Here is a 19159-nt window from a genome sequence, read left to right as displayed (position 1 = left end):
GAAAAAAGAAAAGAGAGAAAAAGAAATTTCTAGGAAGTAGGATATAGTGACAATGATTTTTTCATCTGAATTGTCTTTACTTTTTTTAATTGACAAAATTATGTATATTGTGTGCAATGTTCTTTGAAGTGTGTATTATATTGTGGAATGGCTACATTGCGCTAGTTAACATGTGTTACCTCACAAAGCAATTCCCTATATTTCCTACGAGTCTTGCTCTCTTCCCCCCACCCTCTTTTCTTGCCCTTCAGTACTAGATATTGGACCCAGGGCTTAGCACATGCTAGGCAAGTGCTCAACCGCTGGGTTACATCCCCAGCCTATCTATGTCTCTTCAAAGCAGTATTTTGGTTCGGTAGTAGGGCAGCAGATCTGCATTCCCCTGCTTGAATCTTTGACTGAAAAGAACATATCATGGACAGTTCAGTGATTTCCGGACCATTTAGGGTCCAGGAAAGGCAGAGAAGATGGAGCAACAAGCCAACACATTTTTATTAATCTTGAGGACATATAAACAGCACTTCAGATCTTAAGAGAAAAATGATTCTCTGTAATATTGTCCTGTTTCTACCTTATGGTGTTTCCTAGATCCAAACTGTTTCATGCTGGTGCACAAAAAAGGAATTGAAAAGACCATGTTAATTTCAAGCTTGATTAGGGATGTGTATGGAAAATGCTTTTAAAATTAAAAACATAGTAAAACAAAACAAAAAAAGTAGTTGTGCAGAAATGTCATATGAAAAAGAGGAGAAAGGTAACTGTTCCCTTCTTAAAGGTAGACTCTTTTTTTCTTAGTTTCTGGGCATTACAACTTTCTAATTTCTTGTACCCAAACATTGATGAACTTTTACTGTTAATTCTCTAGACTACATTTTATTTTACTACCTGTCTCAGGGTTTTTTGTTTTTTTTTTTGGTGGTGCTGGGTCTCAGTTTTTAATGAATTGAAAAAGTGCTTGCCTTGTATTTATATGGTATGCTATGCCAATGCTAATGTTTATCAAATTATGGGCTTATGAAAGCAGATCTGTTCTATATGGAGACTTTGTCCTTCATCTTATACCACATAGCTAGAAACAAATAGCATGGTCCTCTTCTTGGTGCTGCTGGGATCTCTTTGGTGCCCAACTATCTTCCTTGTGTACTTCCTGCCCCTGTGCTGCAGAAATGCTCTGGAGACACCTCTATGTGTGATAGTTGGCGAACAGCTTGACCGTGGTGCATCCTGCCCCCCACATAAAACATTATAACAATTTTTTTTAAAATTCTCATTTGTAATTCTACCACCAGAACTTATGGTTGTATGTTTTCCTAAGTAGTCCTTGTCATTCATATATCTACATATATAGTTACAATAACATAATGAAGTCTTTTTCTCATTTCATTCAGTGCATTAAACGTTTTCCCATGTTGATTTACTGGATTCCTAAAGATCATTTTACTAGCTACATAATATCTTGCAAGTTATTGAGCCTTTGATCCACTCATATGGTATATATTTAATATACCATATTATTTTAACATTCAGATTGTACATCCTTAATCCTTAGTTTTGTGTAAGAAAGGAGCATTGAATTTTGTTTTTGATGTATATTTCTGTAGTAATCTGAAGGTAACATTCTCTCCTGCCTCTTGTAATCTTAAAAGATCTAAAATGATATTTAAGTCTCTTTGAGAGACCAGGAATTATGAAAAGATGTTTTTATTTTCAGTATGGAAAATCTTAAGCATAGACTATATGAGGAAAGAATTTGTAGTGAACTCTCATATATATCAGTTGCAGTAACTATCAGTTTATGGCTACTTGTTTTATCTGATTCCTACTCTGTGCTTCCTAGCCCTTTTAATTGTTTTGACCAAATTTCAAGGATTATAGCAAGGGAAATATATTTTCTTTTTTTTTTGGGAAATATATTTTCAATGACTATAAATACTAGCCCCAAGAATAATGTATGGACAATACTGACAGTAAGAAGACCGGTGATTACTTTTACATTTTTTGAACATGAACACTATATATATAGATTTAGTTCATAGGACTTAATTGGTCAGCAGGCTTCTCTTATGTGCTTTAAATATTTATATTTAATGTTGACTTCTCCTCTGAAGTATGTACTTAACTTTCTTACCTGCATAATTTAGCCAGTAGCAGAAACCAGCCTGAAACTCTGGTTGACTGATCCCTTTTCGGGATTTTGCAAGTGACCCTTCTAACTTTATAGAGCTAGGTGGAGCCAAAGAAATACCAGATTCTACATCACCTGGCATTCCTGAGTAATACCAGGAAATCAACAACGTGGAATGCATATTTTAATACTAATGAATAAGTGCATATAGCCTAAGCAAAATCTGTTCCCAGCTTTTTATCACACCACTACTTTCCAGTTCTGCCTCTTCCCAGTTTCCCTCCCTATTAACTGTGTCAAGTTGGGTTTCCTTTTATACCTGTAAAATCACAGAGACTATAATAAAATTAGGCAGTTAGTTAGTTGGTCCTAATGTTAATTAAATCTTTGAGGTTAAATGCAGTTCTGTGTAAAGGGGGACATTTTTCTTTCTTTTTTTAAAGTCTTTTTTTAGAGGTTGATGGAGCTTTATTTTATTCATTTATTTATATGTGGTGCTGAGAATCGAACTCAGTGCCTCACACTTGCCAGGCAAGTACTCTACCACTGAGCTACAACCCCAGCCCAGGGGGACATTTTTTCTGAAGCCTTATAGGTAATATGAGCTGAGGAAGTATTTTTTAAAAAGAGCATTTATTTGATTTAACTGAAAATAAGTACTACATGTTCTTGTCTTGCTGGCTTAATTGTCAGTTCTCATATGTTGAAAACGATTTTCTTTCAGTGTTCAGTAGCTACTTTGGTTAGGTACATTAGTCTGGATTAGCACCAAAGTGAGTGTGCTAGCAAGAATGAATAGGTAAATGGCTTCTCTTTCCCTTGTTTTCCTTTTTCCTTTTCTTTCTCTTTTTAAAAAGCCTGCTACATTATTTCAATTCTGAGCTGTTTTTGAGGGTCCGTGGAAAACTGGGTCAAGGAATTACATAAAGAAATAATGAGTGCCTCTGTAAAATGATCTTAAAGACAGTAAAAGTTTAGGCCTTATACATTTATGTGAGTTAAAAAGCTAGTTAATGTGATGCTGAGAAGGTATGTTTAAAGTGTACTTTCAGGTAAGAATTTTTAAAAGCTGTCCCCTCTCCCTCTTTTATAGCAATTCCTACCTATTCCCTGTTGGTTCATGAGAACATTTTTCTTGATTCAGGATTCTCTCTCTCTTTTCCTTTTATTCCCTTTAAGTGTAAACATTAAGCCTTCTTTAAGTCAAGAGATACCTTTTAATAATGAAAGTAGGATTTTTTTTAAAGCCAGTACTTATGGTAGAAAAGTGGGTTCTTTTAAAACAAATCACTTCCCCCTGTTCTTTCACTCATTAATTGACTTCAAACGAAATGAGTGGAAAGGCATAATATAGTACAGATCAACACAACATTTTTCTTTTTTTATATTATTTTTTTAATTTGTTTTAATTAGTTACACATGACAGTACAGTGACCTTGACATATCATACATTTCAATCAGATGGGACATAATTCAACATTTTTCATCTAACAAGTTATTTTGGTGTTTATAGGAGTGGAGCCATTTACAGACTTTAGTACACTTTAGGTAATTACTCTTTCCGAGACCACTAAGCTCTGTCATATCAGCCTTATTAAAGTGCATCACTTAAGTATTTTTTCAAAAAAATTATTAGTTATTGATGGACCTTTATTCATTTATTTTTTTTATATGTGGTGCTGAGAATGGAACCCAGTGCCTCACAAATACTAGGCAAGCACGTTACCATTGACCTACAACCCCAGCCCTCATTAAACATTTTTATTTTGGATACATAATAAACAAAAGTTGTTTTTTTTTTTATATAATTTTGCTTTTAAAATTATTTGATTATCAGCTATAGTTTCTTAACAATTATCCTGGGATGCTTGTAATCCTAGGGAAATACGTTTTTTATAATAATAATAAAAGTATATTTAATAATGGAAGTTTCATAATTTTTCATAGCATTTTATAAACCATTTGTAAAATTATATTTTTATAATTTGAAGCTATTTAAAAATTTTAAATATTAATCTTTTTAAAAGGCCCTTAAAAAGCTCATGTCTCAAAATAAAATGGTTTAGTCATTTTGTAGCAAAGATTGCTAGAATGATGGTTGAGGTCATTGTTAAATTCTGAGTGGCTTTTTCTGTCATGGATTAACAATAGGAGAATAGTTTTGGGACAAGTTTGGCTTTTCCAATTATACAGCTTTAATTGTTACTTAGTATTAGAGTGCAGTCTGGAATAGAAGTTCTGAAACCCTTTGGTCTCAGCATCTTTTTTTACATTGATAAATTATTAAGGACTCCCAAGAGGGCTTGTTTATGTGGGTTATGTTTGCTGTGTTTACTGTAATAGAAATTAAAGCTGAGAAATCTCTCAAATGCTTATAAACTCATTTAAAAGTAAGAAATTACATGGCAATATAAATATTTTTAATTAAAAATAACTTCTTATCCAAAAATTGTGTAATTTTTCTGATCTCTTTAATGCTTGGTTTAATAGATGACACATTCTCATATCTACTCTCACATTCAGTCTATTAAAATATGTTTTATTTCAAATGTGAGGAAAATTCAGCCATACATAAATAGGTAGTTAGAAAAGTGAAGAATATTTTAAAAGTGTTTTAGATAATCACGTGTATTTTCTTTTAATACTACACCAAAACTTGACAAGTGGTAGTTCCTTAATTTAGTTGCAGTGTGAATCTAAAACTATAAGTGAACCTCTTTGTTCTATTTTAACCGTTTTTGATCTGTCTTGTAATTTTTTGGCAGGTGTTTGGTTCTGGGGATCAAAACCAGGGCATTGTGTGTGGTAGGCAAGCACTTTACCCCTGAACTCCAGCCCTTATCTTGCACTTTTATCCATGCATGATTTAAAATATCATACATTGGTCATTAGGAAAATAATAGGTTCATTATGCAATGCAGGTCTTTCAACTGTTGACATATAGTGAATTTTTAAAACATCATATTTGATATATCACACTGATTTTATCACAAAATTTTTGAGTATTGGAAAGCTATCAAATTCATGGTGGCAGATGACAGGTTTTCCAGTATTGTAATTTTTGCATAAAAAATATATTGTCATTTGGAAAAAAGATCTGCCATATGGCCAAGTCTTAATTTCCACAATTTGTCCATCAGTTATTCTTTCAATTAAAAATTGTGCATAAAAAATGGCTAGTTCATTGTTAATTGAAAGTCACATAGATATTTTTCCTTGAAGCAACCATAATATTTCATATAATTTTCTCCTGCCTTTTCCAAGGTCATTTTTAGTTAAATTGGTATGTCTGCCTTGATTGTGCTAAGGTGCTCAGTTTACCCTTCTTATTCTTTTTAGAGTATTAGAAAAAGTGTCAACACAGTAGGAAAAAGGCAGATAATGCCTTAATATTATTGTGAAGGTGGTTTTGACCTCATAGGATCTGCAGACTTCACTTGAAGAACCACACTGATAAAAGTAGTGTAATATGGTTTTATTTAACAGCAACTCTAATCCTAAGAATTGTTTATACTCCCCCCCACCCCGAGGAGATTTATAACATTGTGATAAGTAGCATGTGCTAAATGTTCAGTAAATAGTGGTTATAAGTTGAACATGATGTGGTTTTTGCTGTTTTAAAAATGGTTGTGTTAAAAAAAAATGTATGTATGTATGTATCAAGTCCTGGGTTCAACTCCCAACACTGCTCCCCTCTCTCCTCAAAAATCTGTGTAAACAGATTTCACTATCATTTTGAGTCAGGCTTTCTAACAGATTACATTTCTTTTGGGTCTTCCTGTAACATTACTTTTTAAAATGTGAATTAAATTGTAGTGCAATTTAGATGAGAAGTTTTTGTTCTCTTTTGAAATTTCCTTAACAGAAATAGATTTATTTGGGAATATAGGGCAGAGTAAATTAGGGCTGGTATTCACACATGTTTCAAATTTGGGAAATTTAGTTTTTACTTTTTCTTAAATATTCTTTCAAGATTCGATTGATGAAAATTTCACATAAAAATCAAAGGTGACACAAAGGCTAGAGTCCCAATATCTCCTTCAATGGCAGATCCCACTGTGTCCAACTTCCTCTCACTAGGCCCCACCTTTTAAAGGTACCACCTCCCAGTAGCACCACAGACTGGTGGCCAGCCCTTTAACATATGGACCTTTGGAGGACACTTATCCAAACCATAGTAGCAGTTAATATGTTGATGGAACAGTTTGGGGAATTAATATTTTTTTTCTTGCATTTTTCTGCCTATTTACCTTGGTCATTGGGCTCTTACTGTGATTATGTGAGAAGACATGGCAGAAAAACTAAATATAGATAACTAGAAGTTTTTGAAGTTATTTATTTTAAAATTTTTGGTTTTTTCAGGATGAAGAGACTCGGCACAGTCTTGAGTGCATCCAGGCCAATCAGATCTTTCCCAGGAAGCAGCTGATTCGGGAGGATGAGAATCTTCAGGTAATCATAGGCCACTTTGGATTGTAATATGTATGTATTTAGCATCATAGTAACGATGTAGCAGAGCTAATGGATTAAAGGGATGGACTTATAAACATATTTTTTTAAGCCATACCTATAGAAATGCAACCTGGAAACCATTGTAGCAAGACTTATGTTCTTAGAATTCATTATTTGAGATGATGTTCTCTATCATTCCTTTAGGAGTCCAGGATTTGAATAATTATATTTGAATTAGGTGGGTATAATCTCGTCCTCTTTACTTATGTACTGTACTTTAAACTTGGATGACTGGCCATTTAAAGAGGATGCACTATCTATTCACCCGACCTTTGTTTAAACACTTGGCCTTAATTGCTTCAGAACTCTGAAGAGTTTCTTCATTTTAAAGGTTCCTTTCCTTGAACTTCATGGAGAGAGCACAGAGTATGTGGGTCGTGCTGAGGATGCCATCATTGCCCTTTCAAATTATAGACTTCACATCAAGTTCAAGGAGTCTCTTGTTAATGTAAGTGATTACTAACTACTATCTCTAAGGTAGACATAGAAAGTTTAAGTTGAAAAAACTTTATAGTGTACTCAGAGACATACAGGATTTGGGGGTGTGTGAGCATTGTGTGCTCTGCTTTTCTCTGTTTTGCACTTGAAGGACATTTAGTTAGTCAGCAATTCTTATGCCTTATTTAAAATGATGTATTTAGTTGTCAGCTGAGGTGTTCAATGTTTAGTTAAAACTGAATAATTTGCACTAAGTAATGCCTTATGTTAAGCTTTATAAAAGTACAGAGTCTGAATAAGCTTTTATTCTTCAATTGTTAGTAGTTACCAACTACTTCCTGGGCCTTAATGTCAGATGATATGTGCTTTGAGCTCACTGCAGACTCATTATAGGATGAAGTTACTCTAATGGCTCCTAAGTGGTATAAGTATAGATGTTAAGTGCAATGTTTATTTGCATAATGGACCATATATTACCGAAGAAAAGGAATTCTCAAGGGTATACTTACCCTTTTTCAATTATGAGGGTCTTTTCAGTGAACTGGATCTTTCAGTGTACTGCTGTCATTAGTAGATTTAAATGAAACCCACAGAGGCACAAAAGTTGTACTTGCACAAAACAAATGCATTCTTTATTTGCTGGTATTGTGGTTTTCTGCATGTCAGTGCTAGCGCAGAGAAATATATTATAACACCTAATAAGAGGTCAGTATTGTATTTCATTCAGATTGTGTTTTGGTTCTTTGAGATCTGTCACTTTTATTCATTTTACTCACCAGTCCAAAAGTTACCCAAATCCTCTTTGATTTACCATGAGTCAGTGGCTGCCATTTTCTTAGTATGTGTTATCTAATTTCACCTAATCTAATCTCTTTTTGTAGTTAAGCATTTATATTCAGGAGCCCTTTTGACCTGAATTCCTCTGGATTCTAGATTTGGGCTACAATCTTAGCTGTTATATCAATTTTCTGTCCATCAGTTAAAAGTATGTGCCAAATTCATCAAGGAATGAGGCAATACTTATCTTCCATACCATATAGCATATGATCAGGAGGATCCATTTGGATTTGAGTGTATGATGGAAAAGAAAAGGTGGAAATTCTAAAATCTCAGCCATCAAAAATTTCCGTCATCTACTATGGAAGTAATAATTAATAGAACTACACAATTTAATTTTGTGTTCTTTCGGCGTTTTAAATGGATGGAATCAATGAAGTTATTTCAGTAAAAGTAAATTGCATGTGAAAATGATAGTTTCATGTCATTGCATTTTCCCATGCCATACTGTATTATCAGCATTTTGGGTTTTAACTGGTTTTAGATCTATTTTGGGAATGGTTGGTTCGAGTGTCTTGCCATTCACTATCTTAAAGCCCTTCAGTGTTTCTTTTCTATTTCTAAGATGAAAATCAAATTACTTTGCATGATGTAAGACAGTGATCTTTGAGTCCCTGCTAGCTTTTCTACGTTCTTCTTCCCTCTTCTCACCTTTTGTACTAGTAAAACCAGCCTCCCTGGACTGGTCAGTCATACCTCATACTTCTCTTTACTTCAGTTTTACTTCTTATCTCTCCCTTCTTTCCTGCTCAGCAAACGTCTCTTCATCTCTCAAAACCCACTTCAGGTGATAACTTCCTCTAAAAAGCCTTGCTCAGTCCTCATTCCTTTCCTGACAGTTAATTATAGTCATGTGGCCTCTTCTTTATCTTGAACATATCTTTACAATATTTACTAGGCATATTGTAATTTTTTGGTTTTCATCTTTGTATCTCCAGGATCCAGTTTGTTTCCTGATGTTTTGCTATCTAATAGATATTAAGTTAATTGAAGTTACTATGAATTTGAAATAGACATTGAACAATTTTTCCCCTTTTTGAATTTATAGTTAATTTTAAAACAATGTATTTCTATGGGAATAGGCCTGTATATTTTGTGTGTATGTGTGGTTTTTGTCTCAAATAGTAGCTCTAGGTGTAGGTTGTTTACTGGAATTGTGGGTCCCTTTCACAGATGAAGTATTATGCTTAAGGAAACTTACCACTGCTCTTACTTTTGGACCCAGTTCCTCGTATACATGTTTTCTCTAGCATTATAATTCTAAGGCTTAGAGCCTACATGTCACTTAAAAGCCCAAAATAATGGCTTTGCACAAAAAGATGGTTGTGCAAAAATATTTTGACATTGTAGTGTCTATAAACACTTCCTATTTAGATAGATCAGCCTTTCTCCATACTAATATGTTAATCTCATCATAGCATTAGATTTTTGGAACCTCAAGTTATTCCAGGAAATAATGACTTCTCCTGCATCAGACATGGGTGGAGATCAGAGGGTTATTGATAGTGTTGTTTCTCACCTCCCTCCCTTTGTCCTTTCCTCAGCAAATAAATACTTTAGTAAAACATAGGAGATCAAGAAACCCCTGTTAAATGTGTTTGATTTGGATGTAATAATCTTTAAGCCATCAGTTTCGAAATGTGCCTTTCTGTGTTGTAGTATGCCCCACTTTACATCATTTAGCACTTTAGAAAATGACTTGCCATCAAGTTTTAAAAAGCTACCTGATATCATGTATTCTCTTTTAATTTCACAGCACATTGAGTAAAATGTGTCAGTAGATTTAGATACCATGAACATCATTACCTTAATCTACACATATTCACTAAATATCAAGGTTCCAATTCCTAGGGTAAACAATCTCTGTAATAGAGTTTGTTTGTAACATTTAAGGTATGAATTGCTTCCATTCTTAGTTTTTTTCCAAAACTATATATTTATATATATGCAGGTATATTTCTTTGAAACTTAAATAATATATAAACAAAGAAATGTTCAAGTGGAATTTATGAAAGTTTAAAACAATTTTTTGTTGTATAATTCAATAGACTGCTTCTCAATCTGCTGCTTCTGAAATCCCAGTAAGTAGCATGAGAATCCTAGGTGTTACTGTACCTGTGCTTGGAACAAATTGGTTTTGAGTGTCAGATGTACAGTTTGCAAATCATCAAAATGTGTCTTCTCTGCATGATTTGCTTTCCTGTTCTAGTGGTATGCTTTGATGAGAACAGATTGTGGGGTGAAGATTAAGGCCCATAGTTTATACATAAGTGATGGAAATGTAATCTGAGTTTTAGCCAGAAATAATTTGTAAAATCAACATTTGTATTTAAGAGGACATTAAACTTCCATTTTTCAAGCCAATCTGTCAATGCCTGTTAGGAAAAAAGTGTGGAAATATAGTAGTTTAGAAAACCTTTTCTTTGCACTTTGCATTTTCCTTCAACAATCACCTTCATTCCCCATATTACCAGGAGGAGGTTATTGTTAATACTTGAGTATATTTTGGCATAGCATTTCATATAATAGTTGAGGCATCTGAAATCAGGGCTGGAAGGAGATAGCTTGCATTTATGTATTTTTCCTCCTCTGATTAGATTGGGTGCCTAGATATTCCATTTTATTTTATATTTTATCATTAGAATTATTATTTTTACTGTGTTACTGTCAGTTTTACTTCATATGTACAAATTAATACTTCTCATTCAGATTATGAAAAGAGTGCTTGTCTTTAAAAAGGTAGAAATTATTCCACTTCTAAATCCTGGTGCTTGAAAATAATACACATGCATGCATACACACACACACACACACACACACACACACACACACCCAGAATGAATTCAAGAGTTAAAGTAGAGTATGATGATGTCAGATCTCTCATGAATATGACAGTACTATGGGTCTTTAATACCTATGCATGTCTATTAAATTTTTAAATTGCTTCTTTTTTGCTTTTGTGGATTGATGCTCTTGGGTTTTGGTGCCTGTAAAGTGTAACTTTTGGCCTTTTGAGGATTTGATTAACAGTACCAAGTGTTTTATGCATTGTTTGAGCATGAGTTTGGTGGAATTTGTTAGACCAAATGCAGTGTAAAAAGATAGAATTACCTGACAGGTAGAAGATGGAAGAGAAAGAAGCAAAAAGAAAATGAGTTGTTTGAAACATCGAATCATTGGTCTGGAGAAGGTTTGAAAGTGATTTTCTATTTCCTTTGCAGATGGAATTGCTTCTGAGGAATCTTTATTTTAAATTCTGTTTTTCTCCTGATGATCCCTGGTGGAGAAACCAAATTTTTGTTTTTGAAAGTAAAGTGAAGGAAATCTCGTATTAAACAGAAGGGCAGTCAGTCTTAGGGGAAGAAAGAAAGTCACACCATATGTGGTCGAAGGAACCTGGGTTAAAAGGCAGCGTAGAATTCTAACCCAGACTTTGCTGCTTGCTTATAGTGTATTTCAACCAACCTGGGCTAGGAAATAGACTGGGCTTGAATATTTGATTCTTTGTTTATGAGGTTGAGTAGTGCATATGTTTAGTCATAGAAATGGTAACATTTCCATAGGTGAGAAATGTTAAGAAAACTAGAGCCATGTGGTAGGTCTTAAAGTAGAAAAACAGTATAGTTGAATGTCAAAGAGGAAAAGGTGGCAAATTCTGCCTTTTTAGAAGGAAGAGAGGACAAATCAGAGAGGACAAACGGAGAAGTGAAAAAAGGAAGCATTTATTGATACAAAATTAGGTGTTTCTCTTTTAAATGTCCTTGTTCTTGCTACATATTAAACTCCCCTGCATGTGATAGTTTGCATGAGTATTAAAATCCAATTTTCTGTATATCTGACTTGAGAACACATTGTTGGTTTTGGTGTCTTGTCTAGTATCTCTAATCTGATTTGAAACATAGAACCAACATTTTTATATTATTCTTTAAAACTGCAATGTTAAGATTCATACAAATTTTATTGAATGCACTTTAGGTAGCAGATATTTTGCATGCTCTGGGGGGTTTTAATTCGTATTCCTGGAGTTTGGACTCAGGCCCTTGGGCTCTGGTCCAATAGTAGAAATGTAAAACTTGTCTATTGTTTGTAATAATGTAGCACAGGCTGATAATATTCTCCCAACAGCTAATAGCATAAGTGTTTTTTACCTTTTCTAGCTATAAGGAAAGGCAACTGAAGAGGACCTGGGATGCAGGTGACTACTGGGAGAGCAGCCTCTCTGTGTGGATTTTTAAAACTATCACTTCACCCCAGGTCTTGTACATGAGACCTAGTAAATTGTGACCATCTGAAATTTAGAAAGCAGAGGCTGGTGGCATATAAGGGGTCTGGAGGTTCATTCAAGGAAGCCAGGAAGCAGGCAAATTTTTAAGTGGTAAAATTTTAGAAAAACAAGCCTAGAATTCAGGCTTCTCATTTGCCTGTCAGCTAGCCACTTTTTGTGGGGGTGGGGGTGGGGGTGAGTGGGCAAGGTAGAATGAGAATCCTAGGTGGTTACTGCACCTGTGCTTGGAACAAATTGGTTTTGAGTGTCAGATGTACACTTTTAAAGCCATCAGTATCTAAATGTATAGTGGGAGTACATTTAATAAATAAATAAATAAATAAAGTAATGAGAGTCTATTACAGGGCACCAAAAGGACTGGACTGAGAACAAATCAGTGTCATCTTCTAATCTCTATCTTCTTAATCTCCATGTTCCTTCTTTATAATTTATCTCTACTGACATTTTTTTTTATTTCCTTCTTAGATGTACAGGTCTTGAAAGAATTTTAGCCACATCGGCTGCAGTTTCTCACAACACCTTGGGGTTAAGGACTTAAAAACCGAGAGCCAAAAGTTTCTTTTTTTTCTCAGAACACAGGCAAGATTTCTTAGTCTTTGTCCTTATTCCCAGTCTTACTACAACTGTAAGGGAATTTTTATAGATTATAGATTTTAGAAGCAAGAGGCTTTATTTAGCCCTGAGGTAAAAACTCACAGCCATTCATCTGAGCAATATTATTTTGCTTTCTTCTCTTTTTTAATCCCTGGCCCAGTTTCTGTTTCTTTGTTTCAGATTTCCACCACTGGGCTTCTTTTTGATCTCTGCATCCTTGTTCTCAGAGTTCTCTGCTGACTATGGCAGCTGCATGGTGAGGCAGGGTTTGCAGAAAGCCTGTTTCTGAAACTGATTCAGCTGACATGAGAGCCACCCTGTGCAGGCACAACTCTTGTCTCTGCTTTGGAGGAGGCTGTATCCTTCTCAAGCTAACCAAGAATTGTTGGGAGGCTGCTTGCAACTCCTAGAGCCAAATTTTGGCTGGGCTTGATATAGTGTAAAAGACAAGTGATCCACTACTTTTCCAAAGGATAAAAATATCCACTTATTAATTTACCAGCTTCTGTTTTGAAGGCTTGGAAACTGCTTTTTGAAGCCAGTTATTGAGTCAGGATGATTTTGGGGACAGAGGGAGAAGGATCCTCATGTCACCCTTAAGATTTGCACCCTGTTCAGATGCTTTCCCTCCTGTCTCTGATCCTATTCATTATTCATACAATCCTGTGTTCAAGTACACTCTGTTGATCAGATCTTCAGGGGGAGAACCATTACAGCCTGCTCAGATCTCTCAAGCCCTACTTGGCAAACAGGGTTCTTCAACTGGTCTTTTGAAGCAAGTTGTACCTACTGTCTTGACCACTGTGTGACCTTCTCCCTTCCTTCTGATTCCTGTGGGTCTATCCTGCTGAGTTGAGAGCTGGACCAGGAGCTACTGTCCTGTCTCTTCTTTGCAACCTACAGGCAGTTCAGACTTCCAGCTTTTTCACAAGCCTCTTTTCTGCCACTAAGCCATAAGCCCACTCCATTTGTCAATATTCCAATAGTCTCACTTGCACTGTGTTCTGTGATTCTTTATTATAAGCAAGACTGGACTATTACTCCAGTACCCTTCAGTTTCTGTGTCATTGCAAATCATAGGCAGCAAAAAACTGTAAAAGTAGTACTTTGAGAGATGAGCTTGTGAGTTTGATGTTCAAGTGACATAATTACACTGTTTTTCCAGAGGTGGTTCCTCCCCTTTGTTCCTCCCCTTGCCATGACATGGCTTGAGACTATTTATGTAGAATAAGGAAAGCCCTAATTCACTTTGTAGTTGATCACTTGGGTACTATTAATTCTGCTAAATTTATAGGGTTTTTTTTTTTTTTTTTTGCTTCTTCCCCCAGGAGATCTTTCTAATCAGTCTTGCTGGGTACATTGAAGAACCTTTTTGACTAAGGGACTTCATCTTTTTAAATTACAGGTTCCATTACAGCTTATAGAAAGCGTTGAATGCCGAGATATATTTCAGCTTCATTTGACTTGCAAAGACTGCAAAGTTATAAGGTACGTTTGTGCAGTTTGTTTTGTGTGGAAAATGTTTTTTAAAGAATGAAGGGGCCAGGGTTGTGGCTCAGTGGTAGAGTGCTTGCGTATCATGGGTGAGGCACTGGGTTCATTCCCCAGCACAACGTAAAAACAAACAAACAAAACAAAATAAAGATATTGTGTCCATCTGCACCTTAAAAAAATGAATATATGGTTTGGTAAACGTGGCAAAATATCTTCTTGAAAGTAAGCACTGTTAGGAATATTTTCTGAGTAGTTCCTACAATATTTTTTTCAATATTTTGCTTATGTTGACAAATGCTTTATTTTCCATTTGGAAATAATTTCAAGTTTTTTAAAGTGCAAAAATAAAAACAGCATAAAAGGTGAATAGTATAACATGTGAACAACAGAGTCACCTGTAGTTAACACTTTACCCCAATTTGCTTTATCATTCCCAGAACCCTTCTGAGTATTATGATGTGTGTGTGTTTAGGTGGGGGGTGTTTGGAACAGAGGAGAGTTTCCTGAACAAATTGAGAGTAAGTGAGGTAAACATGATTCTTAATCCCAAAATACTTTAAAGTGCTTTCTTAAGAATAGGGATGTTTTCTTCCATAACCATGGTATCATTCTCAACATCACAGTTTTACATTGGTAATACTGTTATCCAGTCTACTATCCATGTTCCCTTTTTAAAAAAATTTTAGTTGTAAGTGGACACAATGCCTTTATTTTTATTAATTTATTTTTATGTGGTGCTGAGGATTGAACCCAGTCCCTCACCTGTTCTAGGTGAGCGCTTTGCTACTGAGCCACAACCCCAAATCCATGTTCCAATTTTGATAGTTGACCCACCTCATTCAGTGTGGGAATCCAGTGTAGCTCAGATAATAAATACATTTAGTTGCCATAATTCAGTAGCCTTCTTTTAATCTGGAACATTTTCCACAACAGCCTTTCTTTGTCTTTTGTGACATATACATTTTGAAGAATATGGTCTTTTCTTTTAATAGAATGTTTCTTATTTTGTGTTTGTCCTATGTTTCATCAAGATTAAATTGATGTTATACATTCCCAGCTGGAATACTGTGTATTCAGTTGGAATTTTGTATTGAGTCCTTTTCACGGCATTATTGTGTTACATCCAGAGGTGAACAGTCTACTTGTCCCTCATTGGTGAATTTTGATTATTTCAATCAAGCTGTCATCTGATTTCTGTGTAATTTCTATATTTTCTTCCTTACAACTAATATAGTCTAGGGAAACACTCTGAGAAAATGTCTTGCTTCTCATCAAAACTTTTCCATAAATTTACCACTCATTGATTATTTGTATCTCATCTAATTTTAACTATAATGGTTGCAGAATGATATCTGAAATGTGCCTTTTAAATTTAGTAGCTCTAGAAATTTTAAATTCTGAATATGTTTATTTTATCCCTTTGACCTGTTTTGAGATATCAATAAGCATTGTATGTCAGCATGTCGATGAGTCAGATTGATTGGGACAAGGAAGAGGTATAAATGCTGTCCTTATTAGTTTTCAAGTAAATATTTAAGTTGCATGTTAGCCAGTGAGATTTGGTTTACTTATGATGATAGTGACTATCACTCATAGTTTTACAAAGTTTGCTTATTACTCAGTCTTAAACCTCAAATACTTAATTGCTAAAAAAAACAGTTTGCATTTATTATTTTAACCTCTTAATTGTACATAATGAAAATTACAATTGATAAAATAGAATTTGTTTTGTTCTCTGCATGTTCACAGCTGAAAATTTCAATGTAATCTGTCTTATTTGTATCCAGACATGCTGATTTGTCCTCATTGCTAAACAGACAAATTTTGATTACTCCCTAGCTGGCTAAAAATAGTATTTTTGTGTGTGTGTGTTTTTTTTTAACCTTGGTCTAAAATGTCATAACAAAACTAAAAGGACTCTTCTAAATATATTTCTTGAAAGGGACAACCATAATACTGATTGAAGAAGTAGAATGAAATCTCGTTCTGAAAGACAATAACTGCAATTTTATTTTAATTATTATAATTAATCATTATAAGGAGAGGTTTCATTAGATTATCAGATTTTCCAATGTCCAGCTCTCGTCTTTTTTTTTTTAATATTTATTTATTTTTTAGGTGTAGATGGACACAACACAATGCCTTTATTTTTATGTGGTGCTAGGATCGAACCTGGGTCACCCCCGTGCGAGGCGAGCACTCTACCGCTGAGCCACAATCCCAGCCCCAAGCTCTCGTCTTTTTGATATTTTACACTGCTGGCTAAAAATTTTTGGAACTGTTTCTTATTATAAACAGTAGTGAATATGTAAATGATTGCCTTTGATGCTTTCTGTTCAGTTAGTAGTTCACTATAAATAGACACTCTCAAAATGGTGCCTTTTCTTAGATTTCATAGTCAGCTGTCATCTGATTATATTCATACTTGTTTGACTTTACAAAGGTGTCAGTTCTCAACCTTTGAACAGTGTCAAGATTGGCTTAAGCGACTGAACAATGCAATCAGACCTCCTGCTAAAATAGAAGATCTCTTCTCATTTGCATATCATGCTTGGTGCATGGAGGTCTACGCCAGTGAAAAAGAGCAACATGGAGACCTGTGCAGACCAGGTAACCCTTTCTAAAATGGGGCTGGAGGTAACCTTAATACAAAATGGGGTGTCTTAGTACTCTTATATTCCAATCAATGTATATTTTATGGATCATAGCAGGTGCCTATTTTCTTCTAATCCTTTTAAGAACATATTGTTGTCAGGGGAAGGGAAGAATAAAAGATTTGGTATTGTGTTCTATACCTAAAAGCAACTATAATAAGGTTCATGGGTATTATGGAATCCCATTTGAAGGGAGTTTCGAGTTTTGTGTATAAGTTTGGGAAGACTTCACATTAAATGACTTTTGAGCCGGGTGAGGTAGCACACACCTGTATTCTTAGTGACTCAGGTGACTGAAGCAGGAGGATCATGAGTTCAAAGCCAGCCTCAGCAACTTAGTGAGGCCCTAAGGAACTCAGGGAGACCTTGCCTCTAAACAAAATATAAAAAAGGACTGAGGATGTGGCTCAGTGGTTAAGGACCTATGGGTTCAATCCCCAGTCCAAAAAAAAAAAAAAAAGGCTTTTGAGTAGGCTTTGAAGGTTGAATAGGTGCTCATTGATTAGAGAATGGGGAACATTAGATAGCAAGTAGCATGAATAGAGGTACACAGGTTTGAGAATAGGGAATACAAAATAGCTTTTTGCTCTCATAGAATTTTCAAGGCATAAATTAGCAGTAGTTACCCCTTTCTGCCCAAAGATGAAAAAACAAGAAATCCAGAAAGGCAAATTTGTCTTCCTCACTGACAAATACAGAGACGCTGAGCCAGTACTAAAACCCAGATTTCCTGAATCCTCATATAGTCCTTGTCTCTTTCAGTTTCTTTCTCCCTCTGAAGTGGCTTTGATCAAGATCATGTTATTTCTCTGCATTCAGTTTTCTGTAAATATTATGCTCCCATAAGTGGAACTTTGCTGGTCCAACAACAACTCTTCAGTGTGTCTTGAATTTAAAAGCAGTGGAAAGTTGTAAGCTCCCTTACTTTTTGGACTTTTTTCTTTAAACCTGAAATTTTAATACTGAATCTTCAATTTTTGGTGTCTGCCCTGGTCATTTAAAACATTTGAGGCTAAAGGGACTATGTTTATATTACTTTGTTTCATGACCCATCAATGATGGAAGGGAAGCTTTTGGTTCAGATTCTTGTCCTATTTAATCAAAATGCTTATGACAAACATAAGCCTTGTCTTACATTAAATGATGTTTGATATATACTTTTGCTTGATTCTTATGACTTCATCAATCAGGCAGGATAGGTTGGTATCCTTGTTTTAGGAGCCAAAGAAATGGAGACTCAGAAAAAGGAAAGAAACACAAGAAATGGGGAGCTTAAAGGTAAAACCTGTTGCCATGTTCTACTACTAGTCAGTAAGCAAGGTAGGACTTAAAACCAGTCCTCAGTTATTGAAAGCCAAGGTGTGGGGTGCTATAGCTACCTAGTGTGAAGAACAGAGGTACCTACCTTCATGGAGCCTTGGGGGCAGCCTCAGAATCCACAGTATACTGAGCCTGTCTAGGCTGGTGGAACCCAGTCATTCACAAGAAACAGTCCCCACCTTGAAAGTTTCTCACTTTCCTTTCTTGATAGGTGCCCCCTCTTTTTCCTGTTTTTCATTTTTCTTGAGATGCTGTCATATTTTAAATTTATTTTTGGATTTGTTTATGGCTCTTTTCAAGTTTGGAGGATTTTAATGGTAAAGTTTACAGGCAACAAAGTGTATGAATCTTATGTGTTATGTTTTCTGAGTTTTTAATCATTGCCTCTTATTTATTAAATTTTTAGTTTCCACCATCTCTTAGGATAATGAATTTATTTAAGAGTGCATCATACTTCATAATGTTATATAAGAATTGTGATTTGTTTAGGATCCCTAACTCTAAAGAGACATTTCCCAATTTGGGGTTGTCAGTTTTTGTCAATAAGGCTTACTTTCTTCTGTCCTTTCCTTTCACTGAAAAGTCCTCATTTAAAAAAAAAAAATTTAGTCATCAATGAACCTTTATTGAGTTTATTTATTTAGATGTGGTTCTGAGAACTGAACCCAGTGCTTCACACATGCTAGGGAAACGCTCTACACTGAACCATAACCCAGCCCCAAGTCCCCATCTTTTTAAGAAGATTTATTTATTCCCTTGATACTTTCAGTTTCTTTTGTATTTAAGCCAACTCTTAGGGCATTCCTAACATGTGCTAAGTCAGAACCCCACTCTTTTTAATTATGGGTAGCTTTGCCCTAAGAGGGGTCCCCAAGTTTTTCTCTTCCTGATAATGTCTGG

The 19159-nt window shown here is 35.0% G+C and overlaps 1 protein-coding gene across 2 annotated transcripts in view; it reads left to right on the top strand.

The window, feature by feature from the left end:
• Positions 1-19159, top strand: part of LOC308644834 (phosphatidylinositol-3,5-bisphosphate 3-phosphatase MTMR3-like) — a 39657-nt gene that overhangs the window by 7135 nt on the left and 13363 nt on the right. The window contains exons 3-7 of one of the 2 annotated variants that reach the window (XM_081286525.1): positions 6488-6577; positions 6969-7085; positions 9961-9993; positions 14197-14279; positions 16729-16895. In XM_081286525.1, coding sequence (XP_081142651.1) covers positions 6488-6577; positions 6969-7085; positions 9961-9993; positions 14197-14279; positions 16729-16895 — 490 coding nt within the window. The remainder of the gene's footprint in view (positions 1-6487; positions 6578-6968; positions 7086-9960; positions 9994-14196; positions 14280-16728; positions 16896-19159) is intronic. The other variant, XM_081286526.1, reaches the window with a different exon arrangement.

This window comes from Spermophilus citellus, assembly GCF_964194105.1.
Source record: "Spermophilus citellus genome assembly, chromosome: 3".
Taxonomy (NCBI): domain Eukaryota; kingdom Metazoa; phylum Chordata; class Mammalia; order Rodentia; family Sciuridae; genus Spermophilus; species Spermophilus citellus.
Note: the sequence above shows the minus strand (reverse complement) of the source record. Positions and strands in the feature narration are given on the sequence as shown.